The 26,995-nt window shown below is 38.6% G+C and overlaps 1 protein-coding gene across 3 annotated transcripts in view; it reads right to left on the reverse strand.

The window, feature by feature from the left end:
* FBXL4 (F-box and leucine rich repeat protein 4) overlaps positions 1–26,995 on the reverse strand; it is a 66,524-nt gene that overhangs the window by 11,638 nt on the left and 27,891 nt on the right. For all 3 annotated transcript variants that reach the window (XM_058834755.1, XM_058834756.1, XM_058834757.1), the window contains 3 exons: positions 22,077–22,290; positions 9,514–9,585; positions 8,494–8,806 (listed from right to left, as the gene is read on the reverse strand). In XM_058834755.1, the coding sequence (XP_058690738.1) occupies positions 8,494–8,806; positions 9,514–9,585; positions 22,077–22,290 (599 nt within the window). The remainder of the gene's footprint in view (positions 1–8,493; positions 8,807–9,513; positions 9,586–22,076; positions 22,291–26,995) is intronic.

Consider the following 26,995-nt stretch of genomic DNA (forward strand, 5'->3'; position numbering starts at 1 on the left):
GGAATTCTAAAGAACCAGAGAGACAAAGCTAATACTACCCTTGCTGGGATGCAGCTCTTCTTCAACATATGGTAATGTCCTCTGTATGTTCACTGACTGACTTTGTCATGGCTGCCACTGGTTTACAGAGAGCAAAAGATGATCTTACTGTTTTGCAGCTCCTAACCCAAGCCCTTTACAAAAGGCTGTGCCATGTTTGTAACCCTGCATTACTCTAGCACTGAGGCTGATTTAAGAGACAGATCACACACCAGAAATAAGATTTCCAGAGCCCTGTATTTGAGCTCATTTAGAACCACTGCATAAATACTATTTAATCCTAACAATTTATTATTGTTCAATGTATTGATTTGTTCAAAAGCTTTCTGTATCGGCATTCCAATTTAAGGCAGCTTTCCAGGCTAATCTGGAAAGAATGGCTCTGATGTAGCAGCCTGCTTGATCCCCTCTGCCTAGAACACAAATGGACACACAGTTCCCCTGCAATAGCCTTGTATTGGAGTGAGCCTTCACATCTAGACTGTCTACTGAGCTCAGTCACTCCTGTGAGTTTCCAACACAGCTGAAAAACAGTATTATTCACCTCTAGCCAATGGTTCCTTAATACTTCATACTGTGATTTTATTCCACTTTCAAGAGTTCATCTTCCTATTTTTGTTCTCTGCATGGGGTCCAATTTCAGAAAGACTCTGGATGGTTCCACTAGACTCCACTACTCTTCTGCATAAGCAAGGGGGTATCTAAATGTGGTCTTCAATTAGCCTACATCAGGCTTTTGGATTAGTTGCTTTGAGACATTATTGAACATCACCCACGGACAGTCTTTGCTATTATGCCCCCAAATTTTATCTCCTCTTCAAAGACTAAGCTTGTCATTATCACTGTGATTTTTAACTCCCTTACCCTTATATAATCACCATCATCATAACTGTCTGATGGTTCATGCAACAGTCCCAAAGGCTTTACGCAGAAATTCTCTAACATGCTTTATTTATTCACTTCATTTGACCATGAACTTTACGACAGTATCACTGCTCTGCCATAAGGACCTGCTCTACCATTCCAAATGCAACTCTAGGAACAACACTATGCTACTTATCTTTTTTTCCACCAAGCCTTAAAATTGCTACTACATCAGCACCTTCATCTAAACCCAGCCTCATTTATGCATCACAGCTTTTATGCTTCAAGATTCAAATGTGTGTTTCTACAAAAATTCTAGATTTAGATTTGTAGCCACAGATTTTTTCGTGTAGGATGTTCTTCATTCCTTCCTACCTGAACTTTGATAGTTCTCCTACCATTTCATCCAAGACTTTTAATAGATTTGCAACTAAGTAGGTCATCCTGAATTGCATGTTTTATTGCACCTGGTTTTTTATCTCCTCAGACTTAAAATTTTATGTTAGGAAATACCATTTTCTAAAAGGAATCCAGTTGGGGTTTGGTTATTCACACCACAGGGTAAGTGAACATCATATGTAGTCTTACTTTTATTTATACAATGTACAGTTAGTGACATATTTATCTTAAAAGCCCATTCAAAATAATTTCATCATTTTAATACAGCACATTTTCCTTTGCTTTTGAAAAACTGACAATGTAGCCTGCTAGTTAATTACTTATATAGTGCATTTTTCTTCTAGAGTTTGGAGGCTTTTAGACCTTTATCATTTACTACAACTTCTCCTCCACAAACTAATCAGACATTTCTCAGAATACATACATAACCAAAATATTAAAATCTGCTATTTAATTTTGTTGTTCAGTTAATTGTCTTGTATCACCCTTGTAAAAGGCAAGAGTAATGATCTCTTTGCTAGAACAATTATGTTTATTAGCTGTAAATAATCTAATTTATATCCATTATATATTCAAGTCTTCAAATTCTATAGCTGTTTAGGAGATCTGCACAGGACAGCTATAAAAACTACAGAACCCAAATTTCTAGGGCAAGGGACACTACTGCACACCAAATAATATTGCAGAGTACCAGCCTTGAAAATAACGAGCATCTTCCCTCAAATATTCTTACTTTTCTTTCCTTTCTTCTCCCAGACCAGCCCAACTAGCATTTTAATCTTTACATTTTATTCAATCTATTGCACACAACTCAAATTCAAAATTTTAATGTGCTACACATTTTCATGTTTGAATTGACTAACTACGTGTTGATGTTCTCAAGATAAAGCTGAAAACTTTGACAGCTGGCAAGGGGGCAGTTGGGTTTTCTGTTGCTCAGGAAGGTGTAGGAGGTGTTGGAATGTAGATAGGAATACATGAATTTTGTGGTAACGAGGGTGTCTGCTTTTCACTACTCCTTTTGTGCAGGACAGAGGTAGCTGGAACTTTTGGGGAGTGAGGTTAATACGATTTACTCTTCACCCTTGACAGCAGCTGAGAACCCCACAGTAAGAAAACTAAGCAGCTGATGTGATGTGCAAGAAAAGCTTTTGGCACTGTCAATTCAGGTTGCCATCTGACTTGTCACATTGCTCAATGCTGATCACAGTTTGAAGACTAGTTTTTCAACTACTGGTCTAGAGGTGTCCACTTAACTTTTGATAGCACTGGCTGATGTACTGCGTCACTAGAGAACTGTCAGATGATCATAGCTGGATCATTCTGACAGAGGGTGGAAACATGCCATGTCAGTCAGTGGAAAAGATGTGGGCTGAGAAGGAAATGATACTTGTAAGCAGGCAGTTCAGGATGTAGTCGGTAAAAGAAAGCTCAGAACTAAAAGTTCGAGAGAAGCACATCCTTGTGCATTCAGTGACACCCACCACGCTTCCTCTTCCAAACTTATGATACAGCAGACACGGACCAGCCCATGATTTTTTTTGAACAGAAATTTACTTTCTGTGTTTTACACAGCACAAACACAGCCTGACATCCAATAATGCTTTACATGGGTCAGCAAGTACACAGAGTCCTTGAAAACCACCAATTTTCATCCTCTGACTCTAACAAGGAAACTGCCAAACAATTATGGTAAAGGACAGATGGGTAGCAAGCCTCAAGACTTACCACCTTAAAACAGCATCCAGGCCATATATAATGTACATTTTGCACCCCTTACAGTTCAACAAGCTTTCTTTCAGACGTTTAGACTCCTCCACCCCTGAAGCTATTGTGATGATAAATAACCTATAACTGAAACAAGAAGTTTTCTCTGACAAGTTTATAAGTTCTAACAACTGCAGAGAGACACCTGTATAGTATCTTCAATGCTGGTGACTACAGTAAAGGGAAAACATTCTGACCTTTACTTAGATAAGTGCTTGTATACAGCAAAAGAATCTCGCTTTTACACAGCTTTGTTGAAGGAAAAGAAGTTCCTTTACAGCACACAGTGCTAACCTAGCAGCAAGACCTCTACACCCTTCACAATGCATAGGCAAGCCAGACATTTCTTTACTTGGGAGATGACAAAAGCTATAATGAGAGCACCTCTCATTCGTTCACATCACAGAGAAGACCCACTGTTCAAGGTTACTCTTGCAAAGCTGAGCTCTGACCTCTTACAGTTTCAGACCTGTTGTCACATTTCTACTGAAGGACAAAAACATACTACACATTTATGCAGCTTAAAGTAAGAGGATGGCCCTGTATCACATGCTCAAAGTAAGAGCACATTCAGAGATTTATGACTTCCTTGGTACTCCTGCACAGTGAGAGACTCTTTAGTTCAGACAACAGAGACTTCTGCACTTATATGGGAACACCTGGCAAATCTACCTCCAGATGACACGATGTGGTTCTACTTGACAGCTCTTTCTTGTAACTACAGACTGTAGTGATTACTATATTCAGACCAAAATTAACACAGTTTCCTTGCTGCTGCCAAAAAAAGCAGGGTAAGTCCTTCACATATATAGTATCACCTTGTACTGACTTGTTTACAGCAGAGGACAACCTTTTTCCCCCCCTACCCAATATTTCTCTGAAGGAAGAAAGAAATTATTTTTGCAGATTATTCATTTTGCAGGTAATTCAACTGGATATCCCCTAGAGGGGATTTATCTGACCGCAACATCTCACTGGAAAAGTTTGACTACAAATCCACCTGACTCAGGAATATTGGTAAGCACCCAGGGAACAGAACAAACTCCTTTACTACTTCCATGTTATTAAAAAAAAAAAAAAAAAAAAAAAAAAGCAAAAAAAAAAAAGCGCATTAAGATGTCAAACTGAATTCAAATCTGAATTCAAACACTAAAGAATTGTGGCAGCAAACCTTCACTACTGTCAGAGAGGACACAGAAGTAACAGACTATCCATAAATTTAACACAGCCAAACTATTCTTTGGAGTGCCTCTGGTGCAGTAAGGAGGTCTGACCACTTTGTGGGCAGACACAAGGCCATTGTAACAAACACATGGAAGTGGGTGGTCAGGGGGACATAAGTGTTTCGAAAGATTAATTCCCTACACTATTTGGAAACTTTTCGTGTCTGAACAGGACAGTGTGCCTGTTGAGGGTTAGGTGGGAATTTTTACCCATTATGTGCTGGGACAACCTAACTACCGGTACTTAAAGGTGCTCACAAAAGACAAAGAGTGGCCGGGCCCAGGGTGGGGGGGGAAGGGGGCAGAAAAAGGAGGGTGGGGACAGTTTTTAGCTGGCTTTTCCTCAGCTTCGGGGAAGGACGTTCGTGTGCTGGGTCGCGGAGCTGCTGCGGTGGAGAGAAGAGAATTTCGCCATCACCCAGACAGAGCTGCTATTTCTTCTCCTTCTCCCCTCTTTGCTGGTGGCCTCGCACCCCCAGTCCTGCCAGGACGTGTGGCAGCCACCGCCGTGGAGCTGCTGATCCACCTCAGCCACCAGCCCAGGATCTCAGCTCGTCCCTGCTGTTCCAGCTGACTGTTTCCTCGGAGCCCTGCAGGAGCACCGGGACTGACTGCCCGAGGGGTTTGTGAAACAAGCCTCTCCTTCATCCCGTCTCAGCCGAGAAAGCTGTCCCGGGGTCCCTGGTTCTGTGTTCTTGTTATTACTGTAGTTATTGTTTGTTTGTTTGTCTGGTTATACTAGTAAAGAACTGTTATTCCTATCCCCAGATCTCTGCCTGAAAGCCCCCTTGATTTCAAAATTATAATAATTCGGAGGGAGGGGGTCTACATTCTTTCATCCCAAGAGAAGCTCCTGCTCTCCCTGTCTCCCCTGCAGACACCTGTCTTCTAGAACCAAGACAGATTTTGGCGCCCAGCGTGGGGCACTGAGAGAAAAAGGGCAAAAAAGGAATAACAGTTCTTAAATAACCTAACTTTTGTGTGCTGGATCTAGAAACCTTGTTAGGTAGAACCATGTTGTTTAGCTTACCCAGGTTCGTGGGCCATGTGGTCACAGCTATATTTCTCCCATTTGCTGCGCCTTACCTAAATATGAGTCCTATAACTAAGGCTACTGTGGCTATTATCCAGCTTGTTTTGTGGGTTAATAAGGTGAGGAATTCATGGATGTTTAACATCCTCTGGACGGCGGGCTCATAGATTCAGAGCTGTCACACACTAACTGGATGGTTTTCAGGTTACTTTAATAATGGTACCTACTAAGAGAAAAAGACAGCTGGGGAAATTTTCTCCCAACCTTTCACCCAGTTCCTTGAGCCTACCCCGCCAGTTTTCAAAGGGTTAAAATCTTCTCTGGATGCTAATGACATCATACAGTGACTGGTGTTGCTGATAAGCCTGTTCTACTTAGCCTTCAGAGACAAAGGGAAAGAGACCGGAGGTGCTGCCCCAGAGCCTGCCCCTGCCCCAGAGACAGGGAGTGCTGCTCCAGAGCCTGCCCCTGCCCCAGAGACAGGGAGTGGTGCTCCAGAGCCTGCCCCTGCCCCAGAGACAGGGAGTGCTGCTCCAGAGCCTGCCCCTGCCCCACAGCCCACCTCAGAAATGAACCACCCAGAGTGGGTGGGGGTTCTGGTGAAAAAGATATGTGAGATGAGCCAGAGGATAGAGTGCATTTCCTCAGCTGCTGAGAAACCCTCCCCCTGCCCCAAAGAGGGAGAGTCTGATGGTGCAGCAGTGGAACCCACAGATGTTACAACCATCCAGGTTCCAGATGAACCACAAGGGCAGTCACAGCCAGCAGCTGTTGCCCCTGTAGAAACGAAGAAGTCTAAGATGAAATCACAGCACCCTGCTGATAAGGATAAGAAAGGAGGGTCCTCACAACCCACAGGGGAGCCAGAAGTTGAAATCATTACTGAGTCTCTGACATATGACAGTCTCCGTAAGTTACAAAAAGACATTGTGAGGCGGGGGCGTGAGCCTTATACCACCTGGTTACTTCGGGTCTGGGACCTTATGGGTACAGGCGTGCAGCTGGATGGTGGTGAGGCGAGGAATGTGAGACCCTTGACGCAGGACTCAGGTGTGAATCAGATATTTGTCAGGGAGCAAGGGCCCCTTTCCCTCTGGGAGCGGCTTTTGATGAGTGTAAGAGAAAGGTTTGTCCATAGAGAGAGAATGGAAGAGCACTATCATAGAAGGGAATGGAAAACCATTGAGGAAGGGATCCAACAGCTGAGAGAAGTGGCAATATTAGAGGTCCTTTTTAGAAGGAGTGAACAGCATGATAATAACCCCGACAAAGTCAGGTGCACTGGGCAGATGTTGTGGAGTCTGGCAAATCTAGGGCCACGTGACTACACCACCTATATTGCAACAATTAATGCCGATAACGGCCGAGAGACGGTGGGTTCTGTTGCCACCAGGCTTAGAAATTATGACAGTATGGTCCATTGCCCACATCAGGCTAAGATTTCTGCTGTAATTAAAGAACTCAAAGAGGAGATGAGGGAAATGAGGGAAGAGATGAGGAAGAGCAGTTCCCATATGGCACCAGTGCGGGTCACAAGCCCAAAACTCCAAGCCCCACGTCCCCCAGCTAGAGAGAGAGGGTACACCTCACGAACTGAGCTGTGGTTCTTTCTACGTGACCATGGGGAAGACATGGGAAAGTGAGATGGGAAACCCACTTCTGCCCTGGCAGCACGAGTGCGTCAACTCAAGCAGGGAACGAGTAACCAGAAAGGTTCCACTAAAGTGAAGGTAGCCTCAACCTCCCGTGACGAAACTGCCAGATATTACAGAAAAGAGGATGATCCCCTTAAAAGAACCTCTAGCATGCATACCCAGGCAGTGCCCCTGATAATTTAGCTACAATAAGAGCAGAGTCTCTTAAAAATACACAAAACACAGTACCCCTGGGGGGCATAAACATAATGTATCTACAACTTATACTAGGTGGAGTTAAGGCTTTTTCTGTTCATATGTCTTTCCCATGTTGGTCAGAAGGTGACTCTCTCAGTCAAAAGTGAGTAAAACTCTTTATCATTATAGAGGAGTGTACTGGAGCGCCAATCTGAACCCACAGGGTAAATTCTTAAAGTAAATGGTAAATTATAAATGCTGGTAAGAATAAATCTTTAAACTTGCTTGGAACATTATTCATGTTGATGGCTCTCAGTCCTTTGCAGTATCCCTCTCAACCTAAGTATAGTATTTTCATTACAATTATTAAATGTTAGAAGTACACAGAGCAACTACTTTATTCCCTTTCACTTAAATCTTCCTTTTTCAGCTAACCTGTGAAATTAAGTTGGTAAAACCATGAAGAATTTTCTCCCACACTGATGTCACAAACATCCTTGCTGTCCTACATTATTATAAAAAGAAAACCTCATATGCCACTATAAAAGAATAAATTCAGCATTACACAAAACTACACTTCTCAAAGTCCTTACTCAAAAGTTCAAAGTATATTTACTTTAGAGCTTTAAAAATATTATCAACTATGGAAGCTACAGAGGATTCAGCTTCAGGAATTTCAGATTTGCTATGCTTTTTGACCATCATCACTTCCTTCCCACCTTACTAGAAAGTCTATTTAGGTTTGTTAATTACCCTTTCATCTTTAATAACTCCATTTACTGATAAAAGTGATGAAGAAATTCAGTATTGCATAGTACATAATACATATTATATAACACATTTATTGGACAAAAGCAAAGTCTGTCTATTGGTCACAGACTCATGCTATAAATATACTTTGTCACACTTCACAGAAATAAAAACATAAAAGCAGGAAGAATGATAAGAAATTGGATCTTCTGATAATCAAAACAGAAAGGCTTTTAAAAGTTAAAAACTGCAGTTAAAAACGGCAAAAGTTAAAAAATGCAGTTAAAAACTGATGAAAAAACTCATGAAAATAAAAGTCAGCGAAAAAAATCTTGCACTTAAATTCCACTTTAAGCAATTCATACCCAGCAGTCAAATTACACAGCTGGTATAAATCCACTGGATTCTGAATCAGAATTCATGCAATAAAACGTCCCTCTTTTTGTTTATGTGCTAAACCATAATTTTAAGAAGTAATTATTTAAAAAATATGTCTAGAAGACAGTTTTGTCTTAAGGACTCCTTTTTAACTGAAAAGCTTCTGAGACACCGTAAAACAAACACCGTTATTCCCACATTCTCTTACCCAATATATCCAGCTGCCGCAAGTGTGTGCAGTTGGCAGCGAGCTCCTCGATGTCTGTGTCACACACAGACCTGTTGGCCGTAAGAAAGAGCTTCTGCAAATTCGGGAGTTTGCGCGCAAGGTTTGTGAAGCAGCCTGTACTGCTCTGGAGCGTAGGACACCAACCAAGATCAAGCTCTTCCAAAAGTTGACAGCCTGAAGCCAATTCCGCAATCCCGCTTTCAGTTATGTTTTTACATCTCCACAAATCCAGACTGCGAAGCTTTTTGCATTTTGCTCCCATCATGCTTGCTATAAGGTCATAGTCTTCAATCTGCAAGGAAAGCAGACACTTGGTCACGTGCAGGATTGTTCCAGACATACAGAGGTGTTTCAAGGCTTTCTTCCTAACACACACAACGCATCTGTCTCAAGCATTAGTCATTTCTAAAGAGCTCCAAAAATTGTTCATTGCATGGTACAGTGAGATGTACTTTTATAAAAGACAAAAATAAACTTCCTATAAACCCTAGACACAGCTGGTTTAAAATTCACTTAATACTGAGGATCAAGCTGCAGCAAAAGCTGTTTCTTTGAAGAAACATTTTTTTGCACAGTTGTTTTCCCCTTAAAAAATGATTACAACAGTTTTTATGACCACAGGAAGTGCAACTACTGAAGAATGATTGAAGACTGTACTTATTTCCATTTTAAGTTGATCAGTTGCTGCAACTCCTTATGAAAGTCATATTAATTACTTATTAAGTGATTACTCATATAGAGAATGCCCAAAAAACTTAGAAAAAGGCTGAAGAACTCTGAGAAAGCCTGTAAGCCATTTTAGACCTACTAAACTAGTACATAACCCTTAAATATATGACCAAGCTGCATTCATCTAGGACATTCCAAAAGAGCAGTCTTGTATCAATTTCACATTTAACACACCTTTGTGAAACAAACCCAGGTAGGTTCCAAAGTGAGTGCACACACGCACACGCACGCACAATCCCCCACCACATCCTGAATGGTCCAAGCACTTACCATGACACAGCTGCCCAGGCTGAGGTGCTGCAGCTCCGAGCAGAAGTTCAAAATACTGAGCAGTGCTGTTTGCTGCCACGGGGGAACACATCAGAAGGAAATACAGAAAGCGAAACAAAGAGAAGAGGTCAATTAGACATTAAAGGCTGTCACCACATTTCCTGAAATACAGCTCAAAACTCTTTTACAGGTGCCTTAAATGCCACTTAATGAGTCTCTGGGTACTTTACCCATTGATTGGCTTAAAGAAATGGTGATCATTACAAACCTTTATGCAAGTCACTTTGGATGGGGTTCTGTGCTGCCCTGAAGATACCCTCACACCACTGACCTATCCGCTCATTTCCCATAGGAGAGCCGATGAAGAAGTGTGGCAGGATCAAATAACAGGCGAGGCCAGCTGCAAACACAGAGGGCTGGCAACAGACCAGGAGAAGAGGACAGGCTCTGACATTCGCAGATCAGCTGCAGCCTGATGGAACTGCCAATAGAGCTGCACAGCATCAGGCCTGGGCTGGGGACTTTAATGTCAAAGGCGGCTCTGTGCTGACAAGGATGCTGACAGCCATTGAGCACTTGTCACTACTATCACAGAGATGAAACAGATATAATGTGCATTTTACACTCCTCTTCCTGCCATTTAATGTTGCTATTCTTTGCAGAAAGTACTGCACACTGCTCAGCCTGAAATTGGACTGCAACATCAGATGCACCTTACAAAAGTGCACAGCTGGTCTGTTCCACAACAAAGGAAACTTTACAGATTTTTACCAGTGTTTCTGAGACACAGAAAAGATCCTTCTGCAATGTCTGTAGACATACTTTGTTTTGTAGTTCGAAACACAGTGTGAACAAAAGAATATAATCTGGGATTCACATCACAGATACCTGTGCATCATACTTAAAACATCGCTTCATTAGGACTTTGTGATCTATATAAGCTTTAAAACAGGACTAGGCTTCACAACATATTAACAACAAAAATATGTGGATTTCTACAGTTTCCAACAGAAAAAAACCCAAGCAGTATACAAGTGACAAAGTAATCTACTGCTATTAAGTATAATTACAAGAACACTAGTCAATGTTTGTATTCAGGGGTAGTATCATTTATTTAAATATAAATTTATTCGTTTTCAGAAAGTTTATAGTTAAATGCTTTACTTAGTTTCCTCAGTTTGTTACATTCTAATGGAACTTGGCAGAAATATGATCCTTTGCCATATCACCAAGAAGAAACATCTGATTCCTGGAAAGACTGGCAGACACAGAACAGGGACACAGCACGGGGTATTCACAGAGACCATTTCAGACATTTGATTTAGGCATCTCCCAGGAGCAATTATAAACACCCAACATTTGACATGTATGGAATCTTGATTCCAGCTTGGCCTTCTGAGGTTGGATTTCTCAAAGGCAGCCTAAGAGTAGATGCTAAGAGTAAGCCTTCCTCACATATATCTTGGTAGAAGCCCTACAAAGTCACTGTCCCTTGCTTGCTTGACTTTCATCCACTTTTTAAAGGAAAAGGTAACTAGGGAATGAAATGCAAGCATTAAAAAGTCATTATTCAAGAGGTTATTAAGACTATTTTAAGGCTGGTAGATGTGTAAATATCCAATTAATTTTAAATTGTACACTTAATAAGCAAATGGTTCATTTGGATCATTAAAGAGGAATAAACAAATAACTCAAGAAGAATGAGACATAGCCTTTCTTATTCAACTCAGTGAAAGCTATGAGCTTAAGAACCTACTCAGATGCACAACCAAAAAGCAAAATTCCCAAACCCCTGTCTGCAAACCTTAAATACTGGAGCTAAAAAAATCAGTTTCTGACTGCACACAGAGCTCCAAACAAAGTTTCTGCAGGTATTCAGATGTCTCCACAGGAAAGCTGAATATATTGCTGCACTCCACCAAGTCTTTTTTAGTAATGGTTTCCAGATTGGAATTTAAGCACTGGCCTGAAAGAATGGGAAACAGCAATTTCTTTCCTCAATTCACACAAACAGTGCAAAAGTGAACAGTCACTCTGAACAGCTCGCAGGATCAATTCCATACTTCTTCCAAGAGGGGTGAAATAGAGAGGAAGACTAGTATTCATAGTTATCTTGATACATAATTGAGCTCCATGTGTTAACTTCAACAGGAACATCATGGATCTCTTGGGAGTACCTTTTTAGTCCCTCTCTTTTTTAAGACAGTCCTTCTTGTACTGCCATGCACTGAGTACACATTTTCAAAGGTCTTTTCACAATCTACTACTTTAAAACATTATTTAAAAAACCAAAACAACTTAAAAAAAAGTACTAGAAATCTGAGTAATAGAAGGGAGATTGGTAGAACACTATGTCATACCATCACAAATTGTGCCAAGTCAAGCCCAAGAGTAAACAACTACAAACTCAACATTCATTTTACTGGCTATATTAATTCCTCTTCTGGGGCGCATACATGCCCACACACAGCAAACCAGATTTCCTTCAGACACAGTGTCTGTTCTTCTGTAACTGAGGTGGGCTTTGCATATGTCATGTAAGATGAAAAAACCCTTTGTGCATGCCTAGCTGTGTCTCAGTCAGTTGCGAATCCAGGTGGCAAAAGACATGAAAATAGCAGGAGAGAATGGCAGCTCACAGAATCCATATGCACTACATATAGAAGGACTATCATTGTAATAACCTGTCTGTGTCAAGCCATCTGTCAGTACAACAACATGAGCGACAACACTCCTACTTGAGCAAAGGAGAACAGCAAGGCAATCACCCAATCCTGGAGCTGTAACACAGGCCAACTTTCAAATGTTAGAGTGCTTTGCAAGAGGAGCTAAGAGACCACTTAAACTCTGGATAAGAAAGTTTTAACCTGGAGTCAAACTTCCCTTTCTTGGCCAAGCAGAGACAGTCAAATCAAAGACTATCCATGTAACAACATTCTTCTGCCTTTTAGCCAAGACGTGTATTGTTCGGAAATTTTATGAGTTTCCCCCAAACCAAAGGCAAAGTTTAGCTTCGTACTTGCTCCCTTTTGAAGGGATTGAGAGAAGTATGGACGATTATAAAAATCCCAAAATATACTAAACCAAAAAACAATCTGGAAACAAACTTTAGGTAATATTTACTTTTGCTTAGTGAAATCATGGATTCAGTGGTCTAAATTTCTTTTGCCATCCAAGGCAAAAGAAAACCTACCAAAATAATTAATTTTTATAAGATGCCACAGACAACAGGAAAAGTTCAAAGTGGGCAAATAAAATGGTCTGCCCTGTCCTCCATTCGCAGGAAAGATGTTTTCAGATGAGGAAAACATACAGTGAAGAATTTGTTTTCAGAGAGAAGACTTTGACGTCAAACTGATCAGAAGGATATGACAGTGCTGCTAAACACAACCTTACAGAGCATATTTCAGAAATATTTTAAGGCATAGTAGTTAGTCATAAACCTCAGAAAAAGGGAAGATGTCCTGAAGATTCTCTGAAATCTTTATATACAGGTACAACAAATGTCTATCAGAAAGAAGATCAACAGAGCTGATCCTGACTTGAACAAGAGATGAGATTACCACTTGAAATCCACTTTACACAACACGAGACAGGTGACAGGTTTGTCCAAACATCGAAGTCCTCCACTCCGTAATACACATCTGGAAACATACAACTAACATGTACTGGAAGACAGCTATGTGCTGTGTATACTTCAAATAAACAGTTGGCATTGGATTAAAATGTATCCTACCTGTCTTTGTAAAGGCCTTGGCCATCGCATAAGTTTTGACTTCAGTGTTGTAAAAGTACTGCTCGTTTGAACAAACAACCCACCAGCAGAGAAACCAAACACTGGTGCCAGAGCAATGCACTTGGCAAGACTGAATCTTGCTTGACTTTTTCAAGGATTTTTTTACATTCCTGATTCAGCAGAAGGCACAAATAATTTCTGATGTTAGTATGATAAAGAAGGCATCCTTCAGATAACCTGAGCTCAACGTCTGTTCAAACAGAAAACCTTCTCTCTGTGGCAGATGTGACTCACCTGTGAAAGATGCACTTAGAACATTTAACTATTTACTCATTGCAGTTTCATTGTCAGGTAGTCAGAGATTAAAAACATCTAAAAAGGGTTTAAAAAATACAAATGATACACTATAATATGGCTATCACGTAACAGCTGCACTACCATACAAGGCATGAAAATAAGTGCACTACAGTGTGATTCTGGAAGATTAAAGGAAGAGCTTAAGAAAAACAATGAAGTTTTGCTATGAGCTTCGTTTAGGGAAGAAACAGTCTGCAGCTTTTAATTCATTTTCTATAGATAAATCTTAAAAGATACTTTTAAATTTGTTATCTTTTTACTGGAGACAAACAACAGGTTGTTTTTCCCCCTTCTCAGAAGATCTGTGTCTGACATAAATTAGGAATTCTTCCAGCTCCTCAATAAAACAAGAGCTCAAGTCTTTTAAAATACTTTTATTCTTTTGCAATTGTTTCTTCAATTTTTTTCAGTGAAGTTAATGCTAAGACAAAGGAATCTAAAAATGATCTTCAGATAATTAAGACTGCTTCCTCCCTTCCCTTACTATGTTTTTAATCAGGGTCACTAATTCTCCAGTTAACCTTTCTGTTGAAGAAAAAAAAATAATTATGCAGGATTCAATTTTGTATTTTTAACATTAAAAATCCAAGTTACTAGTAGAAAATATTTCCTTCAATACCCACCCCCACAATCCTACCTCAATGAGGAAGGGTAAATGTGGTAAAGAGGAGGCAACTCTCCAGGGTGCTCTAAGTATTCTGTCTTCCTAAAAACTATCAAAGTCAATGACTTTTGAATGAATTATTTAAAATTCTTGGAACCCTGAGATACTGAAATAAAAAAAGAACTGGAGGACTGTGGACGAAGGCCAGGCCAATGAAATCTACGTCTCTCTCAAGCTCACCAATCACATCCATAATTCTCAGAAGCTGATTCTTTAGCAGAAAAAACATAATATTCTTAAAACTGCACAGAAAGGCTCCTCTGTTCATGATCTGGGCAGAAGCTTCCCTTTTGTTCCCAAAAGGTTTAAATTTACACAGCAAGGGATGTCAGAAGTGGCTGACTAACCCAGAGAAACACACGACTGTGGGAACAGATTAGCCCAAAACATCTTTAATTTCAGCACACACACCATGAGTGCTACTTAATGTTGTTAAATTAAAATGTTATTTTCAAATAGTTGATGTATTAGTCTACCTTAAGCCAGTGAAATAGTATTTCACAGGTACCACACCAAAAAATGTTTTGGCATACTTGAACTACCTGTAGTAAAAAACCCAACTAACCGAAGAAATTCTCAGAAGAAACCAATTCTATTTCAATCTGAGTGCTACTATTTCTATAAATATTTGTAATTAAAAACACCCCATACATGAAAAGATGATCTTGTTAAGACTGTCAAAAGTAATTAAAAAGCTACAAAAATTCACAATACTTATTTTTTCCTCCCTTTGGCATTACACAGCACTAGAAGAAAGCCAAAATCAACTGTTTGGGTGAGGGGATTTTCTTGGCACAGTCTGTGAAAGAACTAAGTCAGAAATTACTTGGCATCTGCTATTCTACCACAATGATTAAAAACCTCATTGGATGCAAAGCCAGAATTCTGTAAACTTCTATTGAACCATGCCTTTTAGAAGGTACAACAGGGTAAACCAATATTGCCTGTAAGTAAAAAAAAATATCTACTTCATGAATTTCAAGGTATCTTACCTCCACATCTAAAAACCTGCAATCATGCTGCAGTAGTCCCCAAAAGCAATTTCTTTTTTTTTTACAGAAAGCAGAATGCAATAGATTAATAATGTAGAAAACCAAACGTAGGGTAATGGTGAAATACAATTTTCATCTAAATCTGCTCCAACAAAGAAATTGTAAAATATGATTCCAGGATTATCTTCCCTCCCATTCTCCCCCACATCCATACACAGTATTCAAGGCATCGAGATAATTTCAGTTACGGACTTCTTGGTCTATGATACCTCAAAACAATTAAGTTAAAGATACAACATACTGTGAGAGGCTTATAGAGATGAGATGCATGCTAATAAACACGTCAGTGGTTCAAAATTAATTTTAGATACTTATAAAGTACTAGACGTAGTTTTCAGAAAAAGTTCTCATACCTGCTGGTTGCCCAGAAAGCACTCATTTTCACACTGTTTCTAAGATTTTGAGTTCTGAGGATAAATACCTAATCTCAGTATATTATTTTTTACAGAAAAAACCCACATCTGGGTATAGTACACAAACATTCAATAACACACAAAATACATTTCTTGAAACTATACTTGGATGTTTGCAGAACTATTCAAGTTGTTCACCTTCTATTGGTCTAGTTTTCACTATATGTTAATTTTCGGATAAATGAAATGTTACAGAAAATGTCAGTTATGGAAACTAGCATAGAATCACATGTCAAATTAGAACTAAATGGTGGCCAAATTTGTTTAATGCTTAAGTTCTTCAGTTCCTCGAGCTATTTCATGAGGAAACAAATAGAAGAGGTCACCTCACCCTTTACAGGGTAGTTTTTGTGGTCTTTTGGAAGACCAAGATGCCCATGTAGTCACAGAGAGAGATATCCCCTGCAGGTATCCAATCACATTGAGCCCAGAAATTATTATACCTCTTAAACAAGCTTAAACAAGCTTTTCTCAAATTTTCCAGACAAAAAGGTTGACCTTTATAACAAAGTGAACTTCCTACAACTTAGAAAAGCATGTTATGTTGTGTACAGTATTTCAACTCCTTACACACACCCTTATGTTGAGTATCCTATCAGTATCACACATGTCAGAGAATCTCGGCCTTCTTTAGATATATCCTTGTACCACAGCTACAAAATTACAAATAGTAAATTGCTACTACACAAACTTTACTGATGGAAGAAGTGTTGCATACTGAAACTGTGCACCTTGTAACTGGCCAGAGTCAGAGACCAGGAAAACAAAGCTCCTGGGTTAAGTTCTCAATAAGGGTCACCAGTACTAAGAGAATCACAGAAGAGCTAAGTGTGGGAAGGAACTTCTGGAAACTGTTTAGCCCAGACCACCTGTCTCCAGCTCAGCTGGCATACCCAAACCAACTGAAAAATGCTGTCAAGAGATGTAGGACACAGTCCCTTTCCAGGATGAGGCCTCCACCCTGTCCTTAAATACCAAAATTCACAAGGGTATTTGAGTGATGCCTTCTGACATTAACGCAGACAATATTCATTTATAGATCCAAAATAAACATGGCAGCAAATAATTTTCCTCCACACTAGAAGCTAACATTAGAACAGGAATTCTATTCTCATCCAAGTATCCATCAGCTATCACCTTGGAAGATACAACATGGAAAGAAACATGATGAAAAGGGAGACAACTGAAATGTATTCATTAAAAATCAGCTCCCCATCTCCCTCTAATGCACATGAATTATAGGACCATTTTTGAGATACCATTTTTGAGACAGCGATAAAACTTTTGTCTCCAAAACTTTACGACACACTTAAAAACACTGATAAAATATGAACACTCATAAGCATGAGGTAAGAGGAGAACAAGGTGGAATGAGCCTTATTAACGAGTACAGGTGTAGCCTTTCAAAAGTCAGAACAACTTGGCTCTTCAGAAACAGGCCCAGTATAATTTGCAAGCTGGGATTCAGAATGTACCTTTTTGTTCTCTACAGCTACTTGGCAGTGCCAGGGGCACAGCAGGGACTGAGACACAGCAACACAGCAATTACTGAATTAATTAAATGAAAGTAATAGTCTCTGCAGTTAATTAAATTACTGTATTTTGATTTTGCTTTATTTGGTCAAATTATGTCCTCCCTTATGTCTGCAAATCTGTTTTACACCTTCATTCTTCCCCCTTACTTCACATTACAGGCTCAAACAACCAAATTCCACTATGAGCCTGACATGAAATCAAAAAGCACCACCAAGGCCCTGTATTGCACTATTAATTGTCACTGACTCAGCTTGATTCCAAGAATCCACATTCTAGCTAGTGCCTTTCACCTTTTTTTTCCCCCACTATTTGCTTGCAACTCTCCATCCTAAAGATACATACCCAAGCCAATGGAACTTTGCTCAAAGTGAAAACTCTTTAAACAATAGCTCTCAAAAGTATGACATGACCAATAATAGGTTATTTCTAAAAACTCTGTAGAATATTTTATGGCAGCATTAACTGTTATATTGCTCATGGCCTAAGAAAATAAGAATTATTACATCTACTGCTACGATTCCTCTGCTTCTTTCTGGTATCCAAGATTTCCAGGATCCACTCTGGCAGCTGCTCAAATTCCAAATTTGCTTTCAGTCACATTTATCAGAGAAAAAAAATCTATAAACACAACACTTGCTTTAAAATGTGTGAAAAACAAAGTCTTTTGTCCATTGTAATTAATTTGAATGTATTTTATTTTGTATCTCAAATATAATTGAAATACAAACTTTATGGGTTTTTTTTACACATTAGAAAGATGTCAGAATATGCAACATGAAATATATAATCTTACATTAAAATTTACACCCATCAATAAGAAGACTGACAAGTTCTCCTACTGTAATTGTGGCTTTGGCTTCTTTAAAATACAATTTTGGCTTCATTATTTATATGGACTGAATACTACACAGTAAGCATTAAATTAAGATAATATTCATGCTCAAGGATAAAGATGTGCATTGCCAATTACTGTACACAATAATACTTCCACTGTTCATTGTATTCTTCAAATGTATCAATGCCAACAAGTGCTTAAATTATGCTGTGAATACACTCTCAACAAATAAACATTAAGGAGTTATATATCAGTAAATACCAAAACAGCTGGCACAAAAATCCCACAAGTATAATAGTGGTATTGAGCACACAAATTGAGATTAGTTTCTCAAAGCAAGATACTAATTATTCAAGCATATACATATCAAACAACCTTTGAGAACATTTATTAATGAACTTCTAGCACTAGGAAAATGAGACACATTTTTTAGTGGGGAGGAGGATAGCCATGCAGGACACTTTTTTTAGCAACTGAAAAGTTAGTGAAAGTCACTGGACTTTCTTCTAACAGAAAGGTTGAAATAATTCAAAGGCATTGGAAGCTTCAGTTCAGAGGTTAGAAAACAATTTTACACACACAACCTCACACTCAGAATGTCAAGGAAATAACATTACACATGGCCTTAGAAATCAGCAGGGTGAAGACCAAAGACTACAATGTTTTCCAGATGATACAGCAACCAAAGTAGCAGTGCACTAAGTAGCAAAACACTAGCCTTGCCCATTTCATTAAAAACACACTTAAAAACTGGAGCTTTGATTACAGAATCAATGCCAACATTTTAAAATACAAAACCTATTCAAAGAAAATAGCTAAAATAAGGAAAAACTGTAATTACAATTGGTCAGACAACATAATGTTACCAATTTTATTAAGTTCTCATTGTTCTCAAAATCTATGCACCTAAAAAAACCCCATTAATAGTAGTCAATTTTTCAGCAGAGTGTTTCCTTAGGACTTATCTATGTCACAGTAATCATATACACGGAAAAAGTACAACAGATACTTTAAATTTAGACTTCCCCTCTTTTTTAGTATTAAAAGGCAAAAAAGTAAAGGGAAAGGCTACAGCAAGACTTAGACTGCACAAGAAAATCCTGTATTTGGTCATGTAGCTTGGAGTGTATATGGGAGAAATACCATTTCTTTTATTAAAATGTTAATTCTTTATTTTCTAGTAAGCATAATGCAAAACCAGAAACAGCATTATCACATACTGACAAATAGGATGGAGAATCTTCATCTCTTCCTATATTATTTAATCACATGTCCAAATCCACAACCAAAAGAAAAAATTGCACTATTTACCCAGATGTACTCTAACACATGATAATTTAGTGGTTTATTTTGCTTATTGCTTGGTTTAAGAAAAAAGAAAAAGCAAGCCCCAAATTATTTAAGAAAACAGGCTAAATTAAATGAACAGATTTTTCTTTCAGTTTCTTCTTCATGGGTTTTGAGACAACTTCAGCTGAACACTGTATCAGATCTATTCTTCTCACCTTCTAATTTTCTCATAATAAACACATACATGTTATCAGTTTGCATTTTTTCTTAGTGGATTCACAGCCTCAGATTCTTTTCACTGAGCAGATCCAGTTAGCAACAATACAATGCCAAGTTCTTAATTAATCATTAGTATTGTTCCTCTGTTTGCTCCTCAGAAGCTCCAACAATGAAGACAGCAGTAGAAATTTCACAAAAACCAAGAACATAAACAGCTCCTTGATAAGTTTTAGAGAAGTCTCAATCACTTCACAGAACACTTGCTTAAGCTATCCTTTTTTGCATATAGCCACCACTTAGTAACAAGCATTTCTGTACCAGCTTAAAAGTACAGAAGCATGAATGGCAGCCTATTTTGTACAGATAACCAAAGATTTGTACTAAGTGAAGCTCATGTCAAGAAAGATGTTATTTCTATGAAGCTGTGACTTTTGTAGTTCCAATGCTTTAACTCAAATCTGATGCCACATCTTCATTATTTCCCTTTTATTTTTTGACCTGTGATACACAATGTATATTGCAAAGTGGCTTCACATTAACAACTATAACCCAAGCACGTCTCCAATTTATGGATTTAAATTTCCAGAAATTTCTCTTCCACTGTTTGTTAGGAAGAGTGCCTTTTGTTCATACTTAGGTATAAAATGTAAGCACAATCTTAAATAAACTTGATTATGACTGAATGTTCTTGTCAGCTACAAGCAGAGGCATGTCCATACACATGAAAGGCAGAAGTGAATCTTCACAATGTAAGGGCTTCAAAGTCAGGAAATATTTACCACCTACATTCAATCTAATTTCAAGCTCTGCTCAGCACAGAGATAGCAGAGGAATGACAGTTACCAATCACCTCAGAGTACATTTCATTTGCTGCACTATTACAAGCATGAAGTCTCAAACTTCAGAAGTCACCTGAGTAGAATCAAGAAGATTTTAATCAATCAGCAGTTAAAAGTAATAAAATTACACAATCACTACCTCTGATACAATGATCTTTCCTCGATCTGAAAAAGCTTTGTGAATTAGAGCCAACAGCCAAAATGAAATAGAGGAGATCTATCCAAGATTAACAGAAAAACTAGTATTGTAGAAAAAGAACAGATACACCCAAGGCATCAATACAGCTCTGTTCAAAAAAATGTGGGCTCACCAATTTTCATTTTGGTTTGAAGAAAATAATAATTGCTTCAATACAGAGAGCAGCTACCACAAAGTAACAAGTTACTAAGGGGTATTGGCTTCACAGTGACTGTACTCTCCACAGCAAACTCCACAGCAAGCACTGCTCACATCAGGTAGACTAATCTAACTGCCCTGTGTTACTCACCATTACAGACTCCTAGCTGGAACTTGGGCACAAACAAACTTAGGATTCCCCAAACAAAGGACAACAAGACCCATCTAACTCTAACACGTGTGTCAGGTGTGAACTACTTATGAATGCAATACATTACTCTTAACTTCAGATGTCCCTTGCACATCTAGTTGACAGGACCTACTGTTCCAACTTCATTCCTTTCATTACACTTCAGATTAAGACCCCACACAATCCAGTGTCACAGCCTGACTTCTGTGAACCACAACTCACACAACCAAACTCTTTCTAAAAATCTTAAAATGCTTAATCTAGGATTGGAAGCTATGAAACAGCCTGCAGAGACATGGGTTTGCCCCATTTTGGCACAGCTCTTGCAACAACAGAAGTAGGACAGCTTCCCTTTAAACCATGGTAGTAAGGTTGTTACATACGAGTTAGTTACTGAGAGAAGAATGGAATTCTTCTGATTCAAACTGCTGCATTTATAAGGATACAACATTTGTAAAATGTAGCAAACTACAAGAGACTTCTCAGAGGCAGCCCACAAACCCATTCCATCTTAGAGAGGAATTGTGTTGCAGCAAGCAGTAACAACTCTGATTTGGGCAGTCAAGTAACTGTATAAAGAAGTAATTTTTACACTGTAAATGAGAAGTTGTATAAAAAAGTCGTGTTCTGCATCTAAAATACTGCTAATATACAAACAATGTAGGAATCCAGTAATTAGCAAGTAATTTTAAAGGAGAGAATGTTGAGAATTAAAGAAAGTTACTAAACATAATAATTTTACAATTATATTTGCCAATTGTCTGGAGAAAGCTAAAGAAAAGCTTTAAATTTGTAATTTTACCACAAAATTTGTAATTTTGTTTAAAATAGCTGGTGGAAAGTCACAAGTCTACAATGTAAGTCAAAACATGCAGGCCAAAAGCTATGTGGAAAATAAGAAAATCCTAAGGTTTTTGAAACTACCCTTGGATTTTCTGAATTTAGCTCTGAATAATAATAATAATAATAATAATAATAATAAACTCAAAATAATAATTTACTTCTTCATTATTGAAAAAAAACCAAACAAACCCCAAACCAACTTTATCAGGATTGAAAATACTTACTGCAAAGGTTAAAAATAGCTGTTCCTACCTCCACTTTTGTTCTGTAGAGAATAAGACGCTTTAGGCTGCCCACTTTGGCTATATGGTTGAAAGCCTGAGGTGGTATTTTATCACATGATGAGAGATTTAATTCCTGAAGATTTGGACACATTTCAGTGATGACCTCCAAGCATGTTTCATTGAGGAAATGGCCACAAGACAACTCAAGACGTACTAGTTCAGAGCCACAGACTTTCAGGAACCTGTAAAAGAACCCCATGTTTTAAGTGAAAAAGTAACAGACTTTCAGGTGAGAGTCTGAATACTGTCAAAACCTTAACCATGTCAACCAGGAAATAATTCCTTTCAACAAAGAAAAGACACTAGTTTTGAAAATTCTGTTTTGGAAGTTTAGGAAGTTAGAACATACTTTGTTCTCAAAATTAACTCTGAGACAATGGAGCAAAGTAAAACACTACTCATCTTTGAAAATCTTTTAAGCAGTCAAAAGCCAATTTTGTGGCCTGTAAGTTTACATGAATAATTTTGTATTTATCTCAGAAAAATCTGAAAATGTAAAAATGAGGTTAAACAAATACTTTTCAGTGGATTACATATTCGGAAGTGTTTTAAGACTTTCAGGAAAAATAGTATCTCATTCTTTTCACTAAGAATCAACACATGCTAGCTGCTCTAGAACACAAATTCATGAGGAGTATTTGAATCTATTTGGAATTATAAAAAATTAACATATCATACGACAAAACACCCAGAATTTAGAAACTTTGATGGTCTCTATATTCTACTTTCCTGTCAGAGATCTCATGTCAGAAACTCAAGCTCTTTTATCTCTAATCCAAGCTTTAACCAAAACCACTTAAACTTAGTCCTTTTTCATTTAAAAGATAACCTTGAAACCATAAATTAACTACCAGGACTGTAGGCTTGATATTTAATAAGATAAAAAAACCCATACATTTGCCATGCTTATGTTATATTTTGAAAGTTCCCCCAGTAGAAAAACTAGTTTCTTAACCTACAGGCTGTAATGAGTTTCCCATGTTACCTCCTATAATAATGGAGTGACCCGTCAAAGAGTATGAATTATTTTCTCTTAAAAAATGTTCTGATCTACTCTCTTACCAGTTCTATGCTACAAAAATGCTCAGAAGATATGAAGATATGAAGATAAAGCAGCTTCAGGTTCTGACGCTTCCACCATGAAGTCAATATTACTTCTTGGGTTTAACTGACGTAACAGAAATGCCAGACAGACACAAGGCTCCTCCTTGCCCAAAAACTCCTATTGCTACAATGAAAGAGTTATTAGCCTTCCCAAGCATTTGTTCATGCTGAAGCTTAGGATGAAATTGCTGCTTGTCTTAGAAGAAGACACATTCAGGGAGGCATTCCTCAATGACACCAACAGCGGCCCAAGACTTCAAACACATCTTTTAAGATCCAAGTTTTCAAGCTGCCTCCTTCCCTTATTTTTTCATTATTCACTCAATACTTGCCATTCATTATCTCCTTTCTTTATTCCTTTCACCTTGCATTTTACATGGCCTTAGTGTGATTATGCAGATCCTATGTAATACAGAGGGAAAAGGAGATTCCAGAATGGCGTCTCCACCCCTGGATGTTTCCAAGAGTCACCTGAAACCTTGACTGACCTGATCTAGCGTTGGGGACACTGGCACTTCAAGTGGGAGCTTGGAGTAGACAACCTTCAGAGGTCCCTAACATCCAACATTTCTATGAGCCTAAGCAAACAGAAACAAAGAGAGGGTCTGAGACACGAACGGGGAGAAATAAGCCCCAAAACCACAGGAGCTCTGCCATGTATGGTCTTCAAGTCTACTCCTCCACTGTTTTTTTCTAACTCTGCAGTCTCTATTTAAAATCTATTTTAGCTTTTAAAGTCAGAGTCTAATCAAACAAGCATTTTCTATACTGGATACAGTGAATTCACAGAGACTGGTAAGCCTTCCTATGGGAATGTCAGAGCTGAAATGACACAACAAATCACAACAATTAACATTGGGTATTTAAACATTTAAGTGCTAGCAACATTTAGACTAGCAATAGAGTTCAACACTATTATGGAGAAATGCAGGATGGAAATCCCCTGGAAATCAGAGTAGAGATATATGGATACATTGTTGATTACCAATTAGCCAATTCCTCTATTTAATGACTGCTTTAACAATACATTCACACAGCTTCGTTCATCAACAAATTATAAGGTTTGTTTGAATGATGGTATTTTCCATAAAACTTTGTCAGTCACCACTTATTACACCTCTAGCTTTTAATTTGCTAACAAATAAATATTTTATGAATTACTCCATTACAATAATGGATGTTAGCTTAACTGCCATATAATTTAATAGGGCTTGGCTGTTATAAATGTTAGTAGAGATCAATGCTCTTCTCTTTCTAAGACCTATTACAAGTTAACATTACCAGGTCAGGGAACTACTCAGTTAACCCCAAAACTTGGAGAAGAACTCCAGGCTCACCAGCTTTAGGAGTTATTATCCTCATAACGTTTTATTTAAATTCATTACACTTGAAACACACAGGCAGAAGCCAAACATACTGACAGCAACAAGCATTGCCCTTCATGGCTTTGCTGCCTTGTTGGAAAAGGTTACTCAGGAGACATGAAACAAAAACAAAAGGGGGATAAGGTACATGCAGCAGCAGGGTACAAGAATGAGCAGACATGCATGTAGGAAAGAGAGGAACAGGAAGAGAAGGAGGAATCTGAGGAAGTCCCCAGCCAGCACAGGGCAGAGAACACTGGGCAGAAATGCACAGTCCTCAGAATGATGGAGACACCCCGACCTTTGTTTGCATTAAACAGACTGCTCAGGATAGAGGTTATTGCTGCTGTCTTTCTACATGGATCTCCACGTAGAGCCATATGGCAAGGTAGAATATGAGTTTTCATGCTTTCAAAACAAATGTGGCACAGTCTTCATACTTCTGAGACTTAACAGTCTCTGAGTGACTGGCTCGATTTAGCTAGTCTGAAAATAACATCCAAAAAAAGCACCTTCTACCCAAATCAAAATTTCTTCACATTTCTTCATGTAACTCTCCCTTTAATCACCAAGGACTGACTGGTTCCTGTTCTCAGTCTCTCCTCTGTTCTGCAGTCATCCATCCCTTTAGTTTTGTTTTTATTATCAATATTTTATACACACCATGTCTGAAGTGATTTCTCTTCATCCCTTCATGTTTGCTATAAAAATTGACTGAATAACGTAGGATAATGTGAACACGTACATTTCTTTTGCTAGATACTGGATTGGGCCGTTCCCTTGAAGTTTATCCTCACTCTAGACAGCAGTTTTTCAGGCCTTTTAGTTGTTCAGTTTTGGTTTTTGCTTGGGTTTTTGGAGGGGGAATGGGGGCCTTGTTTTGGTTTGTTTTTTTCCAAGGGTGAGGGGATTGATGTTTTTAATAAAAAAAGGAATCTCACTTTCCATCACCTTCTGCCTACTCTCAAGACCTGCTGCTTATTTTCGTCCCCTTCAGCTTCTGGGAAGTAAGTCCTAGTGAAGTTTTTCTGAAACATCAGATATATCTATTAGGAGGCAGGATGATACTTGCTCATAGTGATGTTAAATCAATCATGATCGCAGGGTCACTTAGGCCACTAACTATTTCCAATCTTGTAATTCACGTGTACATCATAAGCATATCTCATGATCCAAAATGAAAATCCAAGGTACAAGAGATAGTACTCTTCATGTCAGAATGTAAGACCTCCCAAAAAAATTTTCAAAATACTTTTAGACATGTGCTTATGCAGGTACTGAACACATCACATATGCTCCAATGGTTTCTGGTGAAACTGCACTGGCTACAGAATCTACACTTAGCTTAATGGTCCTCACTTTATACTTCCCAGTTCAAAATTACTAAAGACCCTACAAAAAGCAGGAATCACAGTCCTGTTCTCTTTCATCTACTCATCTTCCCTAAACACAATTAGCTACATAGTTTTATATTCCTTTAGTGCAATTAACACAACAGTTTTCTATATGCCGATTTTACCAAATCTTTTTTCAACTAAACATCTTCAGTACTGATTTTATACTCACTGACATATATTTGAATTTGGTATCCAAGAGAGAGGGCAGAAAAGGGAAGCAACTTCCTGCGTTTGTGAACAACACAGGGTTGGACAGAATTTTTTTCCTTTAGCGTTTTCCCTTGTAGTATTACCTTACATTAGCATCCATGTTAGGGATGTTATCTCTGTTACTTGACAGATAAAATGTTGCCCCATTTGCCAGGCCTTCCTTGGTATAAACTTGCTAGAATTAGTATTTAATAAAAACAACCATTTCTGTCTGCTTCAAGCCAACCACATGCTCCCTCCTGCTACTCAGGTCTCCTGTTTCCAGAGCCTGCCACCAGACACGCAAAAAGTCAAAACCCATGTGGATTTTGTTCTTCCTTATTTCACTTCCAAGATCTTGAGGTCCTCGCTTTCTCACTTAGTTCTATCTATATGATTACTTGCACAAACTCACGGAGGATGTTCTGCCTTACAATTTCAGTCCTGTGTTTAATAAAATTGGTTTTGGTACTCCATTTTAATATCCTTCTTAAAGACACGTTAATGTATTTTTTAATTCACAGCGATGCTTTTCCTTTCAAGACTGGCATGTTACAGGACAGCAGCAGCATTTAGCACAGGTAACTGTAACAGAAGTGTTAAGGCTGGTATGAGTGAAGAACAACTGGGTACACAGAGGTGTAGAAGCACAACGAAGAACAAATGGCAACACAAGGGCTGGAACAGAGGCGCGTGTTGGTGGAAGTGTCACGTCAGGTCTCTGACATCCTTGAACACTTGTGCAGGCACTTTCTCAGGGCACACAGATTAGGAGACGAAGGACAGGAGCAGCACAGGATGGTGAGACCACATGCCAGACAAATTGATTTGGA

The sequence above is a fragment of the Poecile atricapillus genome, chromosome 3 (assembly GCF_030490865.1).
Source record: "Poecile atricapillus isolate bPoeAtr1 chromosome 3, bPoeAtr1.hap1, whole genome shotgun sequence".
In the NCBI taxonomy this organism is placed as follows: domain Eukaryota; kingdom Metazoa; phylum Chordata; class Aves; order Passeriformes; family Paridae; genus Poecile; species Poecile atricapillus.